General features: G+C 41.0%; 2 protein-coding genes across 2 annotated transcripts in view; both read left to right on the forward strand.

Moving 5' to 3' along the window:
• cacna2d4a (calcium channel, voltage-dependent, alpha 2/delta subunit 4a) overlaps nt 1-12,394 on the forward strand; it is a 163,108-nt gene extending 150,714 nt beyond the window's left edge. Inside the window, exons 33-39 of the mRNA XM_033976016.2 lie at nt 1,935-2,010; nt 2,783-2,835; nt 4,454-4,509; nt 4,634-4,754; nt 7,530-7,645; nt 9,196-9,278; nt 11,979-12,394. Coding sequence (XP_033831907.1) covers nt 1,935-2,010; nt 2,783-2,835; nt 4,454-4,509; nt 4,634-4,754; nt 7,530-7,645; nt 9,196-9,278; nt 11,979-12,071 — 598 coding nt within the window. The 3' untranslated portion in view covers nt 12,072-12,394. The remainder of the gene's footprint in view (nt 1-1,934; nt 2,011-2,782; nt 2,836-4,453; nt 4,510-4,633; nt 4,755-7,529; nt 7,646-9,195; nt 9,279-11,978) is intronic.
• A 2,676-nt stretch (nt 12,395-15,070) lies between these two features.
• cpsf6 (cleavage and polyadenylation specific factor 6) lies at nt 15,071-25,607 on the forward strand. Its single transcript, XM_055225606.1, has 10 exons — nt 15,071-15,182; nt 16,805-17,008; nt 17,094-17,197; nt 17,281-17,426; nt 17,523-17,696; nt 17,780-18,269; nt 18,644-18,759; nt 18,833-18,983; nt 19,065-19,251; nt 25,060-25,607. The coding sequence occupies exons 1-9, from the start codon at nt 15,123-15,125 to the stop codon at nt 19,246-19,248; spliced, it is 1,629 nt and encodes a 542-aa protein (XP_055081581.1). The 5' UTR covers nt 15,071-15,122; the 3' UTR covers nt 19,249-19,251; nt 25,060-25,607.
• Nucleotides 25,608-25,799: the final 192 nt, after the last annotated feature.

The following is a 25,799-nucleotide window of genomic DNA, read 5'->3' on the forward strand; positions in this document are numbered from 1 at the left end:
TGAGTTATTTTTGTTTTTGTTTTTTTTGGTTTTTTGTTTTTTTTGTCTTTTTGAGTTGTTGTTTTTTTTTGTTATTTTTTTTATTATTATTATTTTATTTATTTATTTTTTGTTATTTTGAGGTTGTTGGGTTTTAGTTTATTTTCTTTATTTATTTTTTTTAATTATTTTGAGAGGTTTTTTTTTTATTTTATTTTGAAATCTGTCTCCTCTCTCTGTCTCTGCTGCTTCAGACTCATTCTGGTCTTAAATGTTCATATTAACCCTCTACATGATCCTGGGGTTCTTTTTTTATTTATTTATTTAATTTTTATTTTTTTTTGTCATTTCGAGGGTTTGTTTTTTTGTTGTTTTTTTGTCATTTTGAGGTTTTTTTTGTGTTTTTTTATTTCTTTTATTTTTATTTCTTTATTTATTTTTTTGTTATTTTGAGGTTGTTGGGTTTTGGTTTTAGTTTATTTTCTTTATTTTATTTTAATTTTTTGTTATTTTGAGTTATTTTTTTATTTTATTTTGAAAACTCTGTCCTCTCTCTCTGTCTCTGCTGCTTCAGACTCATTCTGGTCTTAAATGTTCGTATTAACCCTCTACATGATCCTGAGGTTTTTATTTCACTATTGTGTCTGTAAATCAAGATCTGAACATTAATAACAGACAAATCAGGTCCTTCTTTCCCCGAGGTCGCTCCTGTTAGCGTTAGCAACAGGTTTGATTGACAGCGTTGCTAAGGGCCCTCTCCGTGTTAAACCAGTGGTGCGGGTTAAACCAGCCTCACTCCTGATTGGCTCTTTGGTTGCTATGATACTCGTGGTCAGAGTCCTTAATACGGCTCATCGGGCACTTCAAATATTACGTCACTTTTCTTACATAAACGCCGACCTCCCTCAGGATCAGCAGACGGGTTTTTGAAAGTTCATTAAACGATGTGGAGCGTCTTCCCCGTCGTGCGTTCGTGGAGTCGTTCCGTCGAGTCTTTCCCGTCGTATCTGAGCCGGGATTAGCGGAGTCGGACTCGCTCGCCGTTAGCTTTAGCTCCGCGCCTTTGAGCTGAGTTGACGTTAATGTCGGAGCCTCATGAGTGATGTGCTATTTTTAACCAGCTAAAACATTTCACCGCTTCATTTGACACACGGGGCATTATGTAACTGTGTGTGTCTGTGTGTGTGTGTGTGTGTGTGTGTGTGCATACGTGTGTGTGTGTGTGTGCATACGTGTGCGTCCATTAGCGTGTTTATCTGATTTCTGTCTCTCCAAGGATCAAACCTTCCACATAAGCGACAACATAACATAAATTAACGACCTTTCGAGCGTTTTAAATGGTCCAAATCTAAACACGCCGACTTTTATTTATAGTTTAGCTTCGTACATTTTGTTGTTTGTAAAGATTATTATTATATTTTTGTACTTTTGTGGCTTTAGCGTTCACTTTATCCACGCTCTGTCTCTGTTCTAATGTCGTTTCCTCGTCGCAAACAGACCTGGAGTTGTGTTTTGTTCTTCTCTCAAACTGAAAACGCTCCGTTCCACCTTGTGATGTCATCGTGTGGTGATACAGGAAGTGCTCCGCTGCGTTTCATTGTTATTTACAAAGAAAAGATTTGGCTCTTTTAAAAAAAAAAAGAGATTCGGATCCGACCGTTCACGTTAAGAACCGATGCTCGTGGTCAGAATTTAAAACACAGAACTCGTCTCACTCAGTCACATCTTTACAGTCTGTGGATGTGACTCTCGGTTGCTATGACGACAGGTTGACGTAAAGGTTCCGTTGGGTCACTTTACGGGTCAGTTTTGGAGGCGAGCTGGAGTGAGTTGAGACGGCGCTGCGGTTTCGCTCTTCGTTTGTCGTCGACCCTCGTGTTCAGAAAATACACAAACACCAGGATGTTACAGTTTTGTGAGATGATGTTTTGTTTTTGCTCCTTTTGTTCTTTCAGAGTTTCCTTGTTCGATTATCAGGCCATGTGTAAGATGCACACACACTCGGTCAGCAGAGGGCGCCACCTCAGCAGTGTATGTACTGTGTACTGTGTGTACTGTGTGTACTGTGTACTGTATGTACTGTGTGTACTGTGTGTACTGTGTAGTGTGTGTACTGTGTAGTGTGTGTACTGTGTAGTGTGTGTACTGTGTGTAGTGTACTGTGTGTAGTGTGTACTGTGTGTACTGTTTGTAGTGTGTACTGTGTGTACTTTTGTCCTGACGTGTGTTTCTCTGTGCAGCCTCTCTTCGTGTTGGTGTGTGTACTGTGTGTACTGTGTAGTGTGTGTAGTGTGTACTGTGTAGTGTGTAGTGTGTAGTGTGTAGTGTGTGTACTTTTGTCCTGACGTGTGTTTCTCTGTGCAGCCTCTCTTCGTGTTGGTGTGTGTAGTGTGTACTGTGTAGTGTGTACTGTGTACTGTGTGTACTTTTGTCCTGACGTGTGTTTCTCTGTGCAGCCTCTCTTCGTGTTGGCGTGTGTAGTGTGTGTAGTGTGTAGTGTGTATAGTGTGTAGTGTGTAGTGTGTAGTGTGTGTACTGTGTAGTGTGTACTTTTGTCCTGACGTGTGTTTCTCTGTGCAGCCTCTCTTCGTGTTGGTGTGTGTACTGTGTAGTGTGTAGTGTGTGTAGTGTGTACTGTGTAGTGTGTGTAGTGTGTACTGTGTAGTGTGTACTGTGTAGTGTGTGTACTTTTGTCCTGACGTGTGTTTCTCTGTGCAGCCTCTCTTCGTGTTGGTGTGTGTACTGTGTAGTGTGTACTGTGTAGTGTGTGTACTTTTGTCCTGACGTGTGTTTCTCTGTGCAGCCTCTCTTCGCGTTGGCGTCTGGGCTCAGGTGGTTTCTCTCAAACTTCCTCCTGTGAGTTTGTCCTTTAGAAACTTAAACTTATCGTACAAATGTTTTATCTTGTCACAGAATCACACTTAAAGCTGCACTGTGTAACTTTCCTGATGGCGTGTCCGTCACCTGCTCGTCGCCATGGAGATGAGAGCAGCGGTAGTTTGTTTATTTGTGCTGCACAGTTTGTACACGGAGTAACTGAAAGTGCTTTACTGAATAAGAAATACATAAAAATTAAATAAAAAATCTATCTAATCTCCATGGCGACAGGCAGATGGCGACACTCTAATATGAAAGTTCCACAGTGCACCTTTAACATTTGTGTTCCAGTTGTGTTTAGTTCAGATGAGGCTTGTACAAAGTTTGTTTTTGTTTTTGATTATTTCATTCTATAGAAAATAAAACAGATAATATTAAAGCCACAGTATGTAACTTTTAGCCAAAGAAACAGAGTATAATAAACATGTTTTCTCCTCCTGCTCGTTTCTATGGAAATGATGTTCCTTTGTCTATAATGTTCCACAGTATGACATAAAATGCATCTATTTCTATGAAGAACGTCCCACAGTGTAGTTTTAATGTTTTGTTTCCATGGAAACGTACAGGCCTCCTCCAGAAAGTTACATACTGTAGCTTTAATAATGATAAATAATTTGATGATAAGGTTTTTTCTTTGGTTATTTCCTACAAAAATAAATAAACAAAAAAAAACCCGAGTGTGGCTCAGAGGGACAGAGTTTAACCTGTGGCTCTTTTGGCTCAGATTCTGTGGCTCATTGACACGAGTCTGAGTCTGATCAGTGTTCAGGCTCAGATGGACACAACCTCTGTGTCTCTCTTTTTCCATCTCTCTCTCTCTCACGACTCTCTTACTCTCTCTCTTTCCCTCTATTCTCCACCTCTTCCTCTCTCTCCCCCTCCCCTCTCTCTCTTTCTTTCTTTTTCCCTCCCTCCCCTCTCCCTCTCTTCCTCTCTTTCTTTCTCTCCCTCTCTCCCCTCTCCCTCTCTTCCTCTCTTTCTCTCCCTCCCTCCCTCCCTCCCTCCCTCCCTCTCTCCCTCTCTCCCCCTCCCCTCCCTCCCTCTCTCCCCCTCTCCCTCTCTCCCCCTCCCCCCTCCCTCCCCTCTCCCTCTCTTTCTTTCTCCCCCTCCCCTCTCCCCCTCTCCCTCTCTTTCTCTCTCTCCCTCCCCTCTCCCTTTCTCTCTTTCTTTCTTTTTCCCTCCCTCTCTCCCCTCTCCCTCTCTTCCTCTCTTTCTTTCTCTCCCTCTCTCCCCTCTCCCTCTCTTCCTCTCTTTCTCTCCCTCCCTCCCTCCCTCTCTCCCCCTCTCCCTCTCTCCCCCTCCCCCCTCCCTCCCCTCTCCCTCTCTTTCTTTCTCCCCCTCCCCTCTCCCCCTCTCCCTCTCTTTCTCTCTCTCCCTCCCCTCTCCCTCTCTCTCTTTCTTTCTTTTTCCCTCCCTCCCTCCCCTCTCCCTCTCTTCCTCTTTCTTTCTCTCTCTCCCTCCCCTCTCCCTCTCTCCCTCTCTTTCTTTCCCTCCCTCCCCTCTCCCTCTCTCCCTCTCTTCTTTCTCTCCCCCCTCTCTCCCTCCCCCTCTCTCCCTCCCCCCCTCTCTCCTCCTCTTCCTCTCTTTTTCCTCGTAGGTTTCTCGTGGAGTTTAATCTCTGTGGTCTTTGGCACACGGAGCACTTTGCTGGAGGTGAGTTCTTCCTCTAAAGACTCGATACTCGATACTCGATACTCGATACCAATTCTTTTCTGTTCCATGTTTCCTTTTCTTTTTCTTTCTTTTCTTTCGCCTGATCCTCGCGTTTGTGTTTCAGCTTCAGTCCATAAAAAGAAAGGCGAGATTCTTCAGCCGTGTGAGACCGAGTACCCGAGCTTCATCCACGAGCCGTCCGTCAAAGAGACAAACAGCATCATCAAGTGCGGACGCTGCCAGAAGTGAGCGCCCCCTACGGTTTATACACTTTATACACACGCCAGAAGAGAGCGCCCCCTACAGTTTATACACTTTATACACTTTATACACGCGCCAGAAGAGAGCGCCCCCTACAGTTTATACACTTTATACACACGCCAGAAGTGAGCGCCCCCTACAGTTTATACACTTTATACACGCGCCAGAAGAGAGCGCCCCCTACAGTTTATACACTTTATACACTTTATACACGCGCCAGAAGAGAGCGCCCCCTACAGTTTATACACTTTATACACACGCCAGAAGTGAGCGCCCCCTACAGTTTATACACTTTATACACGCGCCAGAAGAGAGCGCCCCCTACAGTTTATACACTTTATACACACGCCAGAAGAGAGCGCCCCCTACAGTTTATACACTTTATACACGCGTCAGAAGTGAGCGCCCCCTACAGTTTATACACTTTATACACTTTATACACACGCCAGAAGTGAGCGCCCCCTACAGTTTATACACTTTATACACGCGCCAGAAGAGAGCGCCCCCTACAGTTTATACACTTTATACACGCGCCAGAAGTGAGCGCCCCCTACAGTTTATACACTTTATACACGCGTCAGAAGTGAGCGCCCCCTACAGTTTATACACTTTATACACGCGCCAGAAGTGAGCGCCCCCTACAGTTTATACACTTTATACACGCGCCAGAAGTGAGCGCCCCCTACAGTTTATACACTTTATACACTCGCACTGCAGCGCCTCAGGGTTCACCAGGTTATTCTGTCGCACTGGCGCCCCCCTGCTCTGCTCTGAAAACTGACACAGGGTTATGTTTTTATCCTAAGAGTGGAAATAAAGAGAGAGAGAGAGAGACGGAGGACAGAGGGAGGAGAGAGAGAGATGGAGGACAGAGAGAGACGGAGGACAGAGGGAGGAGACAGAGAGACGGAGGACAGAGGGAGGAGAGAGAGAGACGGAGGACAGAGGGAGGAGAGAGAGAGAGACGAAGGACAGAGGGAGGAGAGAGAGAGACGGAGGACAGAGGGAGGAGAGAGAGAGACGGAGGACAGAGGGAGGAGAGAGAGAGACGGAGGACAGAGGGAGGAGAGAGAGAGACGGAGGACAGAGGGAGGAGAGAGAGAGAGACGGAGGACAGAGGGAGGAGAGAGAGACGGAGGACAGAGGGAGGAGAGAGAGAGACGGAGGACAGAGGGAGGAGAGAGAGAGAGACGGAGGACAGAGGGAGGAGAGAGAGAGACAGAGGACAGAGGGAGGAGAGAGAGATGGAGGACAGAGGGAGGAGAGAGAGAGAGAGGGAGGACAGAGGGAGGAGAGAGAGATGAAACAGAGAGATGGAAAGAGAGAGTTTGTTTTTCAGCTTGTGTCTGTAAAAGACGTGTTGCTCTTTCATTTCTCTTTCTGATCTGTTCATATTCATTTCTTTTCCTCATCACAAACAAACCTGGAGTTTTTAAACATTTTACGTCTTAAATCTCATCAGATAAAAACATAACCACAGTTTAAACATTTTAAACACACTGATAAATATTGACCCTGTGGCTCCTTGTTTCATAAACTGATCCAGGTTCACTTCTTCTTCACACACTGGTGTTTGTGAATGTTCTCTGTGTTCTGCTGCCACCTAGTGAAGGTTTAAGGAAACACATGGACCACAGTGTGAGGCACAGAGGCAAATACATTTATCAATACAAGTATCAATACAAGTATCAATACAAGTATCAATACAAGTATCAATACAAGTATCAATACAAGTATCAATACAAGTATCAATACAGTTTAGTCACATGACCAGGCAGACGTCTGGACACGCCCTCTCGATCAAAGGGTTTTTTTCTTTATTTTTACTTTAGGTCAGAGTTTGAGGATTTAATTATAACAAAATATGTCACATTTAGTGTTTATTTTTAAACTTATTTTATTTACTTCATAACTCCATAAATATTTTTTCATATATTTGATGTGTTTTGTGTGTACAGAGTGAATAAACGAGTAAAAGTAAAGAAAAAAAAACATGAACGAAGAAAGAGGACGAAACAGAGAGATGAAACAGAGAGATAAAAACAGAGAGATGGAAAGAGAGATAAAAACAGAGAGATGGAAACAGAGAGATGGAACAGAGAGATGGAAACAGAGAGATGAAAGAGAGAGATAAAAACAGAGATGGAAACAGAGAGATAAAAACAGAGAGATAAAAACAGAGATGAAACAGAGAGTGAAAGAGAGATAAAAACAGAGAGATATAACAGAGAGATAAAAACAGAGAGATAAAAACAGAGAGATGAAACAGAGAGATGAAACAGAGAGATGGAAACAGAGAGATAAAAACAGAGAGATGGAAAGAGAGATAAAAACAGAGAGATAAAACAGAGAGATGGAAACAGAGAGATGGAACAGAGAGATGAAACAGAGAGATAAAAACAGAGAGATGAAACAGAGAGATAAAAACAGAGAGATGAAACAGAGAGATAAAAACAGAGATGAAACAGAGAGATGGAAACAGAGAGATAAAAACAGAGAGATAAAAACAGAGATAAAAACAGAGAGATAAAAACAGAGAGTGAAAGAGAGATAAAAACAGAGAGATAAAAACAGAGATAAAAACAGAGAGATAAAAACAGAGAGTGAAAGAGAGATAAAAACAGAGAGATGAAACAGAGAGATAAAAACAGAGAGATGGAAACAGAGAGATGAAACAGAGAGATAAAAACAGAGAGATGAAACAAACTTCCGCTCGTCTTTGCGTTCATCTAAGTGTCCTGTCTTTGCTCCCCCTGCAGGATGTTCGTGGTACAGCAGGTCCCGGACACTAACCTGCTGATGCTCGTGGTCCAGGCCGACTGCGACTGCTCCAGACAGTACTCACCCATCACGCTCAGCCCTCAGGAGGTCAAATATATCCTCACAAAACCACCTGCTTTACCTGGAAAGTTCACAGTGTGGCATTAAACTGTTAGATCTGCGTGGAGACAAGTATTTGACACCATCGGGCCGAGTTACAGGTCAGGTCTGTGCGGAGGCCGCCCCATTTTAGTAACAAAGTGCAAAAATAAATAGAAGTGATACGTTTTTTTCTGAATGATTTGTCGCAGATTTATGTCAGACGTGAAAAAGTTGCTCAAATGTTGCTCCTTAACTCCGTGTTACTTATTTTACCAAAGATACAAACTCATACGCTGCAGAACTTCAGATATTCTTTAGTAAACGTTCCAAAAAATACGACCTAAATATGACAAAATCAGTGTCTTAGCTGCAAAAACGCCTGACATTTTTTTACGGGAAGGGCTGTAAAAAACAAACTCTAAACACGATCTGCATAATCTCTCGTATAAATGTTGATATTGTTCAGTTTTTCCATTGTTTTCTTGCATAAAAGTAAACTTATTTTATTTACTTCATAACTCCATATATTTTTTCATATATTTGATGTGTTTTGCGTGTACAGAGTGAATAAAAAAACATGAACGAAGAAAGAGGAGGTGTCCAGACTTCTGACCGTTCTGTGTTCATCCTTCTAAGTGGAAATAGAGAGATGGAAACAGAGAGATAAAAACAGAGAGATGAAACAGAGATGGAAACAGAGAGATGGAAAGAGAGATGAAACAGAGAAAGATAAAACAGAGAGATGGAAACAGAGAGATAAAAACAGAGAGATGAAACAGAGATGGAAACAGAGAGATAAAAACAGAGAGATGAAACAGAGATGGAAAGAGAGATAAAAACAGAGAGATAAAAACAGAGAGATGAAACAGAGATGGAAACAGAGAGATGGAAACAGAGAGATAACAACAGAGAGGTGAAACAGAGAGATGAAACAGAGAGATGGAAACAGAGAGATGAAACAGAGAGATGAAAACAGAGAGATGAAACAGAGAGATAAAAACAGAGAGATGGAAACAGAGAGATAACAACAGAGAGGTGAAACAGAGAGATGAAACAGAGAGATGGAAACAGAGAGATGGAAACAGAGAGAGGAAACAGAGATGGAAACAGAGAGATGAAAACAGAGAGATGAAACAGAGATGGAAACAGAGAGAGATAAAACAGAGAGATGGAAACAGAGAGATAAAGTACTTATTACACACTTATTTGATGCATCAATGGAAAAACGTGTACTTTTACAAAAGGGCAAAAGTACATACTGATATTTCCCATAACATGATTAAGTCTAGAGTAAGTAAGTAGTAGTAAGTAGTAAGTAGTAAGTAGTAAGTCTAGAGAAGCTATAATGGTCTATAATGTACTCAGGGTTAAGTAAAAGTACAGATACCAGAGCAAAAAATACTCAAGTAAAAGTAAAAGTATCACATGAAAAAATCTACTTGAGTAAAATGATGGACGCACCTGTTTAAAAATGCACCTAAAGAGTAAAAAGTAAAAGTATTTCGCACGTATTCTGTTCAGTCCTGTCACTGTTTGTGTTTTTGATTCTTAACGCCGCTGCACATAACTCCTCGTCCAAATGTGAGAGAATGAGATCTCAGAAGATTCGCCGGCGCCCGGAGTCGTGCCACGCCTACCACCCTCAGGTCCGTCCCTCGCAGCGCACACACACAGAGTACACGCATATGATACTATAAAAAACTACTTTGAAACTACTGTAAACGACCGACACGACGACAGTAATGCAAGATAATCCTCCTGGACCATTTTAAATAGATCATGTCATTAACCTCCTGGTGTCCTCATCTGTGGACAACACATTTTGGGTTTTTTTAGGCCACAGTGCAAATTTTTAGAAGAACAGCAACAAGAACATGTTCAATTTTGAATATTTCTAAGACAATATTTATTTATTTTTAATTTTTATTTATTTGTATTTTATTTTTTAATTTTATTATTTTAATTTTGTATTATTATTTTTAATTTAATTTTTATTGTATTTTAATGTATTTTTTATTTTTAATTTAATTTTTATTCATTTGTATTTTATTTTTTAATTTTATTTTTAATTTATTTATTTTTTAATTTAATCTATTTTTTTTATTTTGTCTTTTATTGTATTTTAATGTATTTTCTATTTTTAATTAAATTTTTATTTATTTGTATTTTATTTTTTTTATTTTATTTTTTATTTTTTTATTTTTTTATTTTATTTTTTATTGTTTTATTTTATTTTGTCTTTTATTGTATTTTAATGTCCATCCATCCATCCATTTTCTTCCGCTTATCCGGGGCCGGGTCGCGGGGGCAGCAGTCTAAGCAGGGACTCCCAGACTTCCCTCACCCCGGACACGTCCTCCAGCTCCTCCGGTGGGACCCCAAGGCGTTCCCAGGCCAGAGAGACATAGTCCCTCCAGCGTGTCCTGGGTCTTCCCCGGGGCCTCCTCCCGGTGGGACATGCCCAGAACACCTCCCTAGGGAGGCGTCCAGGAGGCATCCTGAGCAGATGCCCGAGCCACCTCAGCTGGTTCCTCTCAACGTGTAGGAGCAGCGGCTCTACTCCGAGCTCCTCCCGTGTGTTTTTATGTATTTTTTTATTTTTAATTTAATTTGTATTTTTATTTAAAGGCACATGTCTTCCTGCTCCTGTCAGCAGCACAAATGAGACACATTGTTCCTAGAGACACAATTGTTTCTCATTTAGTTTTTTACACAAAATGTCTGTGTTCAAGCTCTTAATAGTTTTTGCAAATAAAGTCCTGCAGGAGCTCGGGTCTCAGGAGGTTAAAAAAAACTAAAGAAAACACTAGAATGAAGCAATAATTAACCACAGAAGTGACTTTTTCATCCGTCCGCAGCTCAGATCTCGTCATATTCCAACAAAAGTGACGCAAATCTCCACGGTTTTACAAAGAAACTGCACACACGACGCATTTTGAGCTGTAATAATCTGATAAACTGAAGTGGATTTAGTGATTCTGAGGACAGGTCTGGTGATCAGTGTGATGTGTGTGTTCTGTTGTGTGTACAGTTTGTTTGTAAAACTCTGGTTCTCTTTGCCCACAGAGTTGCGTTCCATCTCTGACCTGCCTCTGTTTAAAGCCAAACTGAAAACTTATTTATTTAGAATGACTTTCAGCACTTAGTGGCCCAGTGACTCTTTATTTTAAAGATGTAATCTGCTTTGTTGATTTGTATGAAGTTTATTGTTTTTAACCTCCTGAGACCCGAGCTCCTGCAGGACTTTATTTGCAAAAACTATTAAGAGCCTGAACACAGACATTTTGTGTAAAAAAACTAAATGAGAAACAATTGTGTCTCTAGGAACAATGTGTCTCATTTGTGCTGCTGACAGGAGCAGGAAGACATGTGCCTTTAAATAAAAATACAAATTAAATTAAAAATAAAAAAATACATTAAAATACAATAAAAGACAAAATAAAATAAAAAAAATATAAAATAAAAAATAAAGTAAAAAAATTAAATTAAATAAAATTTAAAAATAAATAAATTAAAAATAAAATAAAAAATAAAAAATACATTAAAATACAATAAAAGACAAAATAAAAAAATAAAATAAAATTAACAAAATAAATCAATTAAAAATAAAATTAAAAAATAAAATACAAATAAATAAAAATTAAATTAAAAATAAAAAATACATTAAAATACAAAAATTTTTTAATTAAAAATAATAATAAAAAATTAAAATTAAAAAAATAAAAATAAAATAAAAAAATAAAATACTAATAAATAAAAATTTAAAATAAATAAATATTGTCTTAGAAATATTCAAAATTGAACATGTTCTTGTTGCTGTTCTTCTAAAAATTTGCACTGTGGCCTAAAAAAACCCCAAAATGTGTTGTCCACAGATGAGGACACCAGGTCTCAGGAGGTTAATCGTGTTTTTTAACGTTGTACAGCACTTTGGGCAGCCTGGGTTGTTAGAAGGTGCTATAGAAATAAAGTTTGATTGATTGATTGCTGTTTTCACCTGGTTTAGACCCGGCAGTACGCAAAAGACCAAATATTTACTCCGTAGTAGCAGTAATAGTACTTGGCGTGAGTCTGGCTTAGGTTTTATTTGACAGAACAAAGCCCAGATCATTCAAAACTGTTTTTTTTTTCTTTTTTTCTTATTGCACATTTTTTATAATTGATTGGAGCAGTTGAAATCTTAAAAACTGTGTCGACTGATTTTAAAAGATTATGAAAGAGTTTATTTCCACTAATCCGTCTTCGTCTGGACCTCCCGATGTGTTAAAGTCCAACAACCTCATTTCAACCTCCAAATGAAGCTCACGGAGGCGACGTTAAACTTGTTTTTGTTTCTTTTCCCGCAGGAGAACGCGCACGACTGCGGAGGAGCCTCGGCCGCGTCTCCGTCCTCTTTGCTCTTTCTGTTCGGCGTCGTCACCTCGGCCCTCGCCTCCTGATGATCGACCGTTTCTCGTTTCTTCAGACTTTGTTCGAGGACCCTGCATGTATTTAAAAATTGCCAAAACGGTGGATCACGGTTTGAACAATGCCGAGCTACACGACATGACCAGACTTCCCTCACCCCAGACGCGTCCTCCAGCTCCTCCGATGGGACCCCGAGGTGTTCCCGGTCCACAGTCCCTCCGTATTTTTCCTTTTCCTCCGAACTCATGACTGCAAAAGCAAAAAAAAGCGAAAAACCTCATCTGTAACGCAAATAAAACACGACATCATGGACCTGAAATGAGTCAAAAATGCACGTTTTTATTTGTGTGAGCGCGGCGACCTCAGTAAACAAATGTTTTTAAATGATTTCTGTTATGTCAACTTTTTATATATGTTTTTTCACGTATGATTTTTGCCTGTGTATTTTGTGTTTTATATTTTCCTCTTGTGTGTGATCACGTACGAGACAAAAGATAACAGAGCTACGTCATATTCGACATTTAACCTCCTGAGACCCGAGCTCTTTTGCGTCGCTTTATTCATTTCTCTTCGTTATTTGTTCTGATTGGACCTGATGAGTCTAAATACAAACAATTGTCTTTTTACATTATGTAGTTTCTGAGAAAAAATTATGTAAATCAAATGTCCTCATATGTGACATTTGACTCATTTTGATAAAACGTTTGAATAATTATTTGCAAAAATTATTTATTAAGACCCTGAAAACAGCAACGTTTGTCCTGAGTAAAAACAAAATGAGAAACAACAATTGTGTCTCTTGGAACAAAGTGTCTCATGTGAAGAGACAGGAGCAGGAAGAAAAACAAAAATAAATAAAATAAAACATTGTTGCTGTTATTCTTCATCTAATAATTTGCACTGTGGCCTGGACAAACCAAAAACGTGTTGTCCACATATGAGGACGCCAGGTCTAAGGAGGTTAAAGACCAAAATGACGACAGCAGCAGAGAGAGCGCCATCATGTAAAGTGAACCGGACCAGGAAGTGCGTCCATGCTCACTTCCTGTTTGGAACGCGGCGGCGAGCAGGTCAGCTCTTTCCGTTTATTGCTGTGTCTCAATTTGACGGTTGCACACTTCGAAGTACCGTTCAAAGGACCCGGCCGACGAAGTGTGCTCCTCTGTCGACCGCAAACCGGACAGTCCTACAACACGGAGCGCACGTCAACCGCTGTCTGTGCGCTTACGTTACATCACCTAGCAACCGTGACGGCCGCTGACTCATGAGTTTATTACAGTTATACTTTAATTACAGTTTTACGTTTACTTCTTTATTATTTCATAGAAGAAGAGTCAAAGTGTCGTCGTCGCAGCTGTTTATTTCTGTTTAGATTGAATGAAGTGAGGAATTAATCTTTTCCTTTGAACATCAATAGGTAAATATAACGTTCGAGGTGATTTTTCCCCAGTTGTAGCGAGTATTACGTAACTTTAAGAAAATACACTGTGTTTCGGGTGCGTGAAACGGGACAGGCCTCGTCGTAAGTGTCCTTCAAACGCAGCCGACGAAGCGCGAAACCGTCGAACTGAGACACATCTGTATAATTAATAGAGAGAAATCAGTCTGGGTTTGTCACTTTATACTTTTATTTGGACGTAAACGATAAGTTACAAGTTAGTTTCACTTTTATTTTGAGGTAGATTCTATTCTAAACATGCATTTTTATATTATTCATAACTCCATATACTGTCCACCCCTGAAGTGTACTCGTTATGTAAACTTTTATGTCTTTTTATTTTGTTCATAATCAGGGACTTTTTCACTCTTCTGCACCACAGCTCCCCCTGCCTGTGTGGTATCGTCATTGACTGTCTGTGTTTATTTAAAATCACTGGTTTGTTTTGAATAAAAAGCCTTTACTCACATGAAGCTGTTGTGTTTTAGCCTTTTACATTTGTGAGCGAGGGAGTGGAGGGAGGAGTGGAGGGAGGAGTGGGAGGGGCTTAGGGGGACCATCATCCTATTCATTTATTTTAGGGGGGGCCCATGTGAGTTTTTTGTCCCAGGCCTCCATATTTCTGTGGACGGGCCTGTTTGTGTGGTCGTTTATTACATTATAGTTTCAGATGGTATTTCTCTGACTTTCTGAGAGTCACAAAAACATATATATTCAAACATGAAGCAGCTTTGTGCAAAGACCAAACATGACTCAAAATATCAAAGAGGTGAAATAACTGGGTTTACTGAGTCATTAATGGACAGTGGTTCAGTTGGTGGAGCGTTTGTTGAGTTGTTGATATATATATATATATATATATATATATATATATATATATATATATATACATACATATATAAAGACAAATATGAGTTGGTACAGTTTATGTTCATTAAAGTGCACATGACTCGTTAAACTCAGGGGTGGGCAAACTTTTGGACACACGGGCCACAGCGGGTTCTAAAACCCTGTCCCGGTCTTGTCCCGGTCTTGTCCTAGTCTTTGCCTGGTCTGGTCCTGGTCTGGTCTTGTCCTGGTCTTGTCCCGGTCTTGTCCTAGTCTTTGCCTGGTCTGGTCCTGGTCTGGTCTTGTCCTGGTCTTGTCCCGGTCTTGTCCTAGTCTTTGCCTGGTCTGGTCCTGGTCTGGTCTTGTCCTGGTCTTGTCCCGGTCTTGTCCTAGTCTTTGCCTGGTCTGGTCCTGATCTGGTCTGGTCCTGGTCTTGTCCTGGTCCTCTCCTGGTCCTGGTCTCATCCTGGTCCTGTCCTGGTCTTTGCCTGGTCCTGTCCTGGTCTTGTCCTGATCTCGTCCTGATCTCGTCCTGGTCCTGTCCTGGTCTTTTCCTGGTCCTGGTCTTGTCCCGGTCTTGTCCTGGTCTTGTCCTGGTCTTATCCTGGTCCTGTCCTGGTCTGGTCTTGTCCTGGTCTTGTTCTGGTCTTGTCCTGGTCTGGTCTGGTCCTGTCCTGGTCTTGCTCTGGTCTTGTCCGGGTCCTGTCGCGCGCTGGCTGCATGTTATATCTGATCCGCTGGGGGCGCTGTTGTGGCTCTGTGCGCCATTGTTTGCGGCTGTGCCTCTGCGCAGCGGGCGGACAGAGAGCGGAGGAAAATGGCGGACGGTGTGGATCACATCGACATCTACGCCGATGTAGAGGAGGAATTTAACCAGGTAAACGCGCGTGTTTGTCCGCTCTTCCCCTGGCGCATGTTCTGTCCCTGTGCGCAGTTGGTTTGTGTGTTTTGTGCTGCGAAATGGCGCAGTCCTCGTGTGTGTGCGCACAGGCCCGTGCCCCCGCGCTGCAGGCTGGAGCACGGTTAGCTCAGTGTGTTTTAATGTGTTTACATGTTGATCTCTGTCTGTTAAACCTGAGCTCGGGTCAAAACGCGAGTGTTTCTCCTGTTTGTCCCGTTTACGTGACACACTCGTGCCAAAGCAGAGCGCGCGCTGCGTCACGGCCTCGGAGGCGCCACACACTGCGCTGTTAGCTAAACTGTTAGCTAGACTGTTAGCCAGACTGTTAGCCTTTAGCTAAACTGTTAGCCTTTAGCTACGCTGTTAGCCGCGCTGTTAGCTGCTCTGTTTGTTTTATTTGTCCTGTGTCAAAGTGACATTAGAGAGTGATTATCTCTCAAAATGAATAAATTATTCTACTTCTCCCTCAAACGGCTTAAATCTGCGCCAAGAAAACGTTATATTCAGAGTCTCAAGTCCTTTTGTTTTAATACTGGTTTTGTAATCTTAAGTATAATATGCTCCTTTTGTTTGTCTTATAAAAGCTGTAATCCCCATATTATTTTTATGTGTCATTACCTCTGCGAGATTTTGTATTGATAACGTTTAATTAAAAATAATAATAATAATATTTTTTAAAAGCCACGCTGTTAGCTTGATGCGCTGTTAGCTTGATGTTCGGGGCTGTTTGAGTGGTTTTAATGCAGATTTGCGCAGTTTGCTTTGTTTTGGGACTCTGTTAACACTAGACTCGTGCTGTGGCGGTGTGTGTCTCTGTTTTGCACTCGGCCTCTTGTTTTGTTCTCTTCAGTTCCGCCCTGTACTTTCTCCATACAGGGCATCCGGCTTAAAGGCCCTGTGTTGTCTCTGTTCTGATGTTGTTTCCTCGTCACAAACAGACCTGAAGTTGTGTTTTGTTTCATTCACACATGTTGAACACACAAACCTGCAGATTTAGGCTGAGTTCTTCCCTCAAACTGAAAACACTCTGTTCCACCTTGTGATGTCATCATGTGGTGATACAGGAAGTGCTCCACTGTGTTTTTAAACTCCACACACCTTCACTAGAATCATTTGGATCATTTCAGTCCTGGAGTTGTCACTTATCGCGACTGAACTAAAGGTAAAAGGAGCTGTTCACTTGAAAACTACCACTTGATGACATCACAAGGTGGAATGTTGCATTTTGAGCTTTGGAGATGTTACAGACTAATAATAAAGTGACTCAAACATGTGAGAATGAAACAAAACACAACTCCAGGTCTGTTTTTGAGGAGGAAACGGCACGGATTAAAGCTGTAAGTCAGTTTTGTGTGATATAGAACCTTTAATGATAAAAGGCGAAATACAACTGTAATTTATGTTATTTTAAGTGAGAATTTATGGTCTGTTTCACTTAATTCTCAGTGTGTTTACCTCTGCACTCATGCGTCCCTTCCTGCTGTGGTCTCGTGTTTTTCAAGTGTCTGTTGGTGACAGTATTTTGGATAAACTAACTTTGATTGGATGAATTCTTAAATATTTATGTATTTTTAACCAAAGTGTCTCGTGTTCAACAGGAGGCTGAATACCCGGTGCATGAGCAGATCGACTTGTACGATGATGTCATTTCCCCATCGGCCAATAATGGAGATGCCCCAGAAGACCGCGATTACCTGGACTCAGCACCAGGGGTCACTGAGGGGGGGAAAAGTGCCCCAACCAATGCAGCGTACAACTACTCCGGCAAAAGGATCGCTCTGTACATCGGAAACCTCACATGGGTATGAAACTACTCTATTTATACAAAAGAAAAAGGTGTTTTAAGAAAACCATGTTGACGTTGTGACATGTGGCGTTGATGTGCAGTGGACGACAGACGAGGACCTCACTGAAGCCATACGGTCAATTGGCATCACAGATGTGCTGGAAATAAAGTTTTTTGAAAACAGAGCAAATGGCCAGTCCAAAGGGTGAGCATCAGATCATTTCAAGTTTTTAATATGATGAAGTTCTGTACCCTCTGGTTGTGTTTAATATATTGTTTTGTTTTTAGGTTTGCACTGGTGTGTGTGGGGTCTGAGACCTCCTCACGGAAGTTGATGGACCTACTGGCAAAGCGCGAGCTTCATGGTCAGAATCCGATCGTGACGCCGTGTAATAAACAGTCCCTGAGTCAGTTTGAGATGCAGTCTCGTAAAAGTAAGAAGAGTGTTAATTTGACTGTCCGTGTGATGTGTTTCCTCCTGTGTTCATGTTGACTATATGTAAAATGTTTTATATGAATCTCTGGCTCAGGCACTTCTTCAGGACAGATGTCCGGAGAAGGGAAGGCCGGCCCTCCTGGCGGCTCTCGCGGTGGATTCCCGATGGGTGGGAGAGGAGGGAGGGGCAGGTACCCCGGACCCCCTGGACCTGGGGATCGCTTCCCCGGTCCTCCTGGCCCTGGAGGACCACCACCTCATTTCCCAGGTACATAATAATGTAGATACTAAATGTCAATCTACCAGTGCTTCTTCTCCATGTATAATTCTTTTTTTTTTTTTTTTTTTCAGGTGGAATGCAGGGTCCCCCACGGCCTCCTCCAGGGCCCCCTGTTCACCCCGGCCCTCCTGGCCCCCCTCCTCCAGGCCAAGGTCTCCCACCTCCCCTGGCCGGACCCCCAGGCCGAGGGGACAGGCCTCCTCCCCCGGTGCTGTTCCCTGGTCAGTTTGGGCAGCCTCCTCTGGGGCCAATGCCTCCGGGACCTCCTCCTCCAGGATACGGCCCTCCGCCCGGACCCCCTCCTCCGCAGCAGGGACCCCCACCTCCGGGCCCGTTCCCTCCTCGTCCTCCCGGTCCCATCGGCCCTCCCATGGCTTTAGGTCCACCTCCGCACATGCCCGGACCCCCTCCAGGAGGGCCTCCACCCGCTCCTCACGTAAACCCGGCCTTCTTCCCCCCGCCCGGCAACGCCATGCCCCCCAACGACAGAGGCCCCCCGGGACCCAACGACCCCTACGGGCGCCCGCCGCCCTATGAGCGGGACTTTGGACATGGAGGACGGTGAGGCTCTTGTGTGTGTTGATACTCTGCAGCTGACGTCATTAACATTCTCTGAGGGTGTGACGCTAACTGTAGGCACTGCTCTGTCTGAGGCTTTGTTAGACTTTATTGTGAGTTTTATTTTACCGGTCTGACCAGAAAGAGCTGGCTTAGTTGAACAGGTTGATTTGTGCTGTTAAACAAGTCCCTCTCAAATAACATTACACAATCTAGCATTAGCCAATAGTTTTTCAGTCACTCGCCTTTTTATTGAAAATCAAACTCGTAAACTGGACGATGGAGGCTCATGTTGATCTCAGGCCTGTTTAAATACATGTTGTTTTCTTTCTTTTTTCACAGTGTTTGCTAACGTGTGCATTTTGTTCCTTCTTTAGGGACATGGACTCTTCTCGAGCTCCTCTGAGTGAAGCAGAGTTTGAGGAGATCATGAACAGAAACAGAGCCATCTCCTCTAGCGCCATCTCCAGGGCTGTGTCTGACGCCAGCGCAGGTAAAGACTGTTTTATATAATGTCACTTTTAAACCTTTAAAGGCCTCAGTATTAATGATGTTTGTGAATGCAGCGGACTATGGAAGTGCTATCGAGACCCTGGTCACCGCCATCTCTCTGATAAAACAGTCCAAGGTGTCTGCAGATGATCGGTGTAAAGTTCTCATCAGCTCCCTGCAGGACTGTCTCCACGGCATCGAGTCCAAGAGCTACGGCTCCGCCAGGTAAACCCGCTCCCTCACACACACACCCCCCGCCCCACGCCCTCCGCACTGTCGTTTAACTGGGCTGTTTGCCGCCAGAAGAGAGCGCTCAAGAGAACGCGATCACAGCCGGTCGAGAGAGAAGAGCCGACGGCACAAATCTCGGAGCCGTGAGCGCGATCGGCACGAGGACTACTACAGGGAGAGGAGCCGCGAACGGGACCGACACCGCGAGAGAGACCGTGACAGAGACAGAGAGAGGGAGAGGGAGTACCGGCACCGTTAACAGGTCAGTACGTGTGTGTTCATACTGTGTGTTTGAAGGCCGTCCGTTCAGAGCAGAGTGGGACTGACTCAGGAGGATCCGGCGGGGTCGCAACTGCAGGTGAGTTTGAGGTAAGTGTCATGACAGTATTTCATGTACTTTTGTGTTTTCTCATTATATTTCCTATTTTATTTGTGTACTTAATACTAAAAGGAATTGCTTTTGTCACTTGAGTTTGTGGTACATGGTGAAGACAGATCTGACCTGTGTGTTACTCATCCTGTAAATTTGTATTGTATTTATATTTAATTGACCAAATGAATTTAAACAAGTTGATCAGCATAACCTTAAATGTAACGTGAGTTTGTTGGGTTGAGTTAAAAACAAAACAGTATTTTTTAAATCTAAATGTCCTATTGTTGATTCATTGTTTTGGCACAAACGCTGCACCTTATTTTAAAAACCTGACAAGCTCTGGTCCTTTAAAACATGTGACTGCCTCTGGTCATATTAACCATGTGATTGGCTCTGGTCATTTATAGCAAAAGACGAAATTGAAATCTGTCAACTGGACAAATCGTTCGAGTGAAGACGTTTAGCTGCTCATCCAAGCCCCTTCAGTTCTGGTCAGATTACTGCTGGACATTGCCTTATATCAACCTGTAATGGGCCTAAGGCAGCCATTTCAGGTATTACAGTAATTTGACCAGAACTGAAGAAGTGGTTTGGACGATCAGTGAAATGTCTTCACTCCAACGATTTGTCCAGTTGATAGATCTAAATTTCGTCTTTTGCTCTGGATCAGACCCAGACAATTGAGGGATTACACAGACCTCTGGTCATATTAAACTTGTGACTGCCTCTGGTCATATTAAACTTGTGACTGCCTCTGGTCATATTAAACTTGTGACTGCCTCTGGTCATATTAAACTTGTGACTGCCTCTGGTCGCACTGAGTGTTCTATGAATTATGTGTTTGAGGTTTTTTAATATTTGTTAAAATATTTGGACATTTTAAATATTTAAATGTACGATGCCATTGCATTTGTAAACACTTAAGTTTGGCTCCAAACTGAATAAGGCAGTGATTAAACTTGTAAATGTTGTGTACTGTCACTGACGTGATAAAGTAGAACCTTTGAATGATTCCGTGGTTTTGAACCTGTCTTTATGACAGACTTGTGCATGTCTCTAAAAGATGAAATGGGATTTGTGATTTTCACATGTAATGAGCTCAGAGCAGGTTCCATTGAAGTGAATGTTGTAGCATCGATTTGAAAAAGCTTTTGTTATTGATGTTGTTCATTATATTTCCCATGTTGTTGTATTGCCAAAGATGTTTCTCTGACAGATTGTCTTAAACTTTAAACCAGCTCATTTCAAAATGCAGCACCTGAATTAGACACATGTTTGTAACTTAAGTGTTGTATCGGTGGTTTGTCTGTGGTTTTTGAACCTGATGAAATGAAAAAAGTAAAGTTTATAGATCTGGATAATGTTGATATGATCCCGGGGATTATGTGTTTGTGAAGGATGCTTTGCACCTTAAAACTCCTAAAATGTGCCAAATTATTACTGTCAAAATGTCATGTGTGTTAAGAGTATAGAGACGAGACCTGATGCTAAAGCTCCACACGTGATGTGAAGTGGTGTATGTACAGTTATGTAGTCATTACTTTGAGAGTTAACCCAACTATTCATTGTTTTACCAAATGGGCAGGCCGTGTACTTTTGTCCCTGTAGAACACAGTATTTTAAGTGTCTGAACATGGAAGTGTCAGGTTTATGTGGAAACTGTAGGTGTTGAATGACTTAAGTCTTTTTAGAAGAGTTTTTCCAGATATTTAATCAAAGCCTTGTTTAGGGTGTAATGACTTTAGTGTAGTTTTTAAACTGGAGGAGACTGCACTTTGGTCAAACCAGGATCAATCAGGCTTTGCATGTAAACCAAATGTTCAAAATGTAAAATTTACCACTGATGCACAAATGTTTATGAAGCTGAGTCTGAAATAAAAGTGCTCTGATCAGGGCTGTCCAAACGTTCATCAGGAGGCCACAGACGTGAGGTCACAGACGTGAGGTCACAGACTGCGGTCACGTTCTCACAGTGACCTCCCTTTGTCTGTGTCAAAATGGAGACACAGTAATTCACAGCTCTGATAAATGTCAGACTTTAAAATGTCAGACTTGCGTAACACTAAACTGATGTTCTTAATGGAGTTAAATTCACATTCATTGAATAAAGTTGCTGTATAAACCCCCCAAACTGTGCTCTGGTGTTTGGACAGCCCTGAACAGATGAAAACCAGCCTGGCCAAGGTAAGAACCAACATGAAACACTGTTTATCATGGAGCTTTGTATCTGTGGGGCCAAAAGTTGAACAAAATACGTCATTAAATACAGATATTGCGGGAAAAGGGTTTTATTTTAGTCTAAGTTTATATTGACCTTCACATGAAACTGCAGTGTAAATATTACAATGGAAATAAACCTCAAATCTCAAAGTTAAACAAAAAGTGTTAAACATGTGAAATGTTTAACTGTTTAAATCCTAAAATAATGCCTCTTTTTCCACAATATTCTGAGTTGCTGTGCAGCTGTTTGACCCTGGTTTGGTTATTCCTGTGGATTACAATATTTGTAAGTGTAAAACTTTGGTGTGCATCAAATGTGGATAATAGTTTGCATGCTTCATTAGACCATGGAAAAGAATGGTCTTATATATTCCATTTTTATTAGATTCAGTTTAAGTTTAAAGTCAGTTGTTTCCTTAAGTAAACGTTTCTATTTGCCACATGTGCAAACCCTCTGTCCTGCATGTACCTCTGTGTATGTCAAACTGATTTAAACAGAATAACGATCCTGATCCTCTTTGAACAGTGTCCAGCAGCTTAACTGCCCGAGTTTAAACTGAACCTTTTCTCTTTGTAGTTTTGTGATCTGTCTTTTGTCATTTTGTTTCTGTCTCAAATGAACTAGTTTTTATCTGTTCATTTATGTTTAGTTCAAACTAAAGTTTCACTGCTAATATTAAATGTGTCGATTTTACAGCATTACTCAAACATTAAGTGACATGATTAAAGTTGAACATTTGAATTTCACAATGTGCAAACTGAAGCGTACTGTACATGTACAGACCTGAGAGGAGGCGCCTCAGGTCATTATAGTATATATATATAAAAAAATATATATATATTATAAACAAGGTTCAAGCCAAACTTTAATGTTTGTAAAATAAGATAAACCTCTGTGTCCCACTGGGGGAGATGACAGAACATTGTGCTACATGGGACCAAATGTTTGTGGGAGGGCACATTTAAAGTCTTTAGAGGGTCACTGTGGGCGACTGGGACGTGTGAAGACAATGAATTTAAACTGATAATCTTATGTTGATAATGTTTATCTGCTGTTGTGCATGATCTTTGTGTCTGCGAGGGTTGGGTCAACCTTCAACAGGAAGTGCTTTTTTATTGTAAATCTCAAACTCTTTAAATGACCTGGGTTTTGTAGTATTTTGACCCCCAGCGCATCTCTTCTCTGGGTTTATACGATTTTAAACGTCTCTTCTCTGGGGTTTATATGATTTTAAACGTCTCTTTTCTGGGGTTTATATGATTTTAAACGTCTCTTCTCTGGGGTTTATATGATTTTAAACGTCTCTTCTCTGGGTTTATATGATTTTTAAACGTCTCTTCTCTGGGGTTTATATGATTTTAAACGTCTCTTCTCGGGGTTTATATGATTTTAAACGTCTCTTCTCTGGGTTTATATGATTTTAAATGTCTCTTCTCTGGGTTTATATGATTTTAAACGTCTCTTCTCTGGGTTTATATGATTTTAAACGTCTCTTCTCTGGGGTTTATATGATTTTAAACGTCTCTTCTCGGGGTTTATATGATTTTAAACGTCTCTTCTCTGGGTTTATATGATTTTAAACGTCTCTTCTCTGGGGTTTATGTGATTTTAAACGTCTCTTCTCGGGGTTTATGTGATTTTAAACGTCTCTTCTCGGGGTTTATGTGATTTTAAACGTCTCTTCTCTGGGTTTATATGATTTTAAACGTCTCTTCTCGGGGTTTATATGATTTTAAACGTCTCTTCTCTGGGTTTATATGATTTTAAACGTCTCTTCTCTGGGGTTTATATGATTTTAAACGTCTCTTCTCTGGGGTTTATATGATTTTAAACGTCTCTTCTCTGGGGTTTATATGATTTTAAACGTCTCTTCTCTGGGTTTATATGATTTTAAACGTCTCTTCTCTGGGTTTATATGATTTTAAACGTCTCTTCTCGGGGTTTATATGATTTTAAACGTCTCTTCTCGGGGTTTATATGATTTTAAACGTCTCCCCTCTGGGTTTATATGATTTTAAACGTCTCCTCTCTGGGGTTTATATGATTTTAAACGTCTCTTCTCTGGGGTTTATATGATTTTAAACGTCTCTTCTCTGGGGTTTATATGATTTTAAACGTCTCTTCTCTGCGTTTATATGATTTTAAACGTCTCTTCTCTGGGTTTATATGATTTTAAACGTCTCTTCTGGGGTTTATATGATTTTAAACGTCTCTTCTCTGGGGTTTATATGATTTTAAACGTCTCTTCTCTGGGTTTATATGATTTTAAACGTCTCTTCTCTGGGGTTTATATGATTTTAAACGTCTCTTCTCTGGGGTTTATATGATTTTAAACGTCTCTTCTCTGGGTTTATATGATTTTAAACGTCTCTTCTCTGGGGTTTATATGATTTTAAACGTCTCTTCTCTGGGGTTTATATGATTTTAAACGTCTCTTCTCTGGGGTTTATATGATTTTAAACGTCTCTTCTCTGGGTTTATATGATTTTAAACGTCTCTTCTCTGGGTTTATATGATTTTAAACGTCTCTTCTCTGGGTTTATATGATTTTAAACGTCTCTTCTCTGGGGTTTATATGATTTTAAACGTCTCTTCTCTGGGGTTTATATGATTTTAAACGTCTCTTCTCTGGGGTTTATATGATTTTAAACGTCTCTTCTCTGGGTTTATATGATTTTAAACGTCTCTTCTCTGGGTTTATATGATTTTAAACGTCTCTTCTCGGGGTTTATATGATTTTAAACGTCTCTTCTCGGGGTTTATATGATTTTAAACGTCTCCCCTCTGGGTTTATATGATTTTAAACGTCTCCTCTCTGGGGTTTATATGATTTTAAACGTCTCTTCTCTGGGGTTTATATGATTTTAAACGTCTCTTCTCTGGGGTTTATATGATTTTAAACGTCTCTTCTCTGCGTTTATATGATTTTAAACGTCTCTTCTCTGGGTTTATATGATTTTAAACGTCTCTTCTGGGGTTTATATGATTTTAAACGTCTCTTCTCTGGGGTTTATATGATTTTAAACGTCTCTTCTCTGGGTTTATATGATTTTAAACGTCTCTTCTCTGGGGTTTATATGATTTTAAACGTCTCTTCTCTGGGGTTTATATGATTTTAAACGTCTCTTCTCTGGGTTTATATGATTTTAAACGTCTCTTCTCTGGGGTTTATATGATTTTAAACGTCTCTTCTCTGGGGTTTATATGATTTTAAACGTCTCTTCTCTGGGGTTTATATGATTTTAAACGTCTCTTCTCTGGGGTTTATATGATTTTAAACGTCTCTTCTCTGGGTTTATATGATTTTAAACGTCTCTTCTCTGGGTTTATATGATTTTAAACGTCTCTTCTCTGGTGGTTGCGTTGAGCCCAGCCCTGGCGACACTGTGGACTAGTGTAGAATTTACTGGTGTTTAGGGGAAATGTTTTTGGGAAGCCTCCAACCAAACTCCACCCTTCATTCTGACACGTTTCAGCTCACGAGGATCAGGACGAGGAAGGATCAGAACGGCCGCCTGAAGGGACTCCTCTTCTTCAGCTCTGCTCCTCTTCCTCAGCTCCTCTGCCCGACCTCTGCGGAGCCTTCACGCTGTAAGCCTGTTATAAACACACTATACTCATGGTTGACTAAAGATAAAAGAAACTTTCCAAACTGCTCTTTTATTTTTATGATGTTTTATTTCACTATGAAAGTGATTAAGTGTGATGCTCTTTGCATAAAAATAGAAGCAGCCCACAGCTCCCCCTGATGGACAATGCAGATATATTCTCTTGCTTTGTTTTATTTTGCTTGTACTGTGTACATTCAGTTTAGACATTAGTTTTTATAGATATTTGATGATGTCGTTTTCCCCTCCCTCATTCTCATTTACTCTTCATGGTTACAATGTTCGTAATGTCTCTGCTTTTGAATAAATCTGATGGTGTTGTAATAAAATGTTTACTGAGGTACATTCTACACTTTGGCTTCATTTATATGAAATGTGAATTTGGCCAGTTTTACTGATTGTTTTTAAACTGCGACACTCCAGAGATGTGTTTAGGTGTGATGGCTGCAGTGTGTGCTGCTTTTTTTGCTTTAGTTTTTAGTTCTTGAGTTTTTTCAGTGGTAACTGTTGGATGTTGGACGTTTCTCTGGTTGTACAGTTCAGCTCAAACTTTCAGTGCCATTTATGAATTTGGTCCAGTAACTTCTGTGTATGAACTTCAAACTCTG

Source organism: Periophthalmus magnuspinnatus, chromosome 12 (genome assembly GCF_009829125.3).
Source record: "Periophthalmus magnuspinnatus isolate fPerMag1 chromosome 12, fPerMag1.2.pri, whole genome shotgun sequence".
NCBI classification, from domain to species: domain Eukaryota; kingdom Metazoa; phylum Chordata; class Actinopteri; order Gobiiformes; family Gobiidae; genus Periophthalmus; species Periophthalmus magnuspinnatus.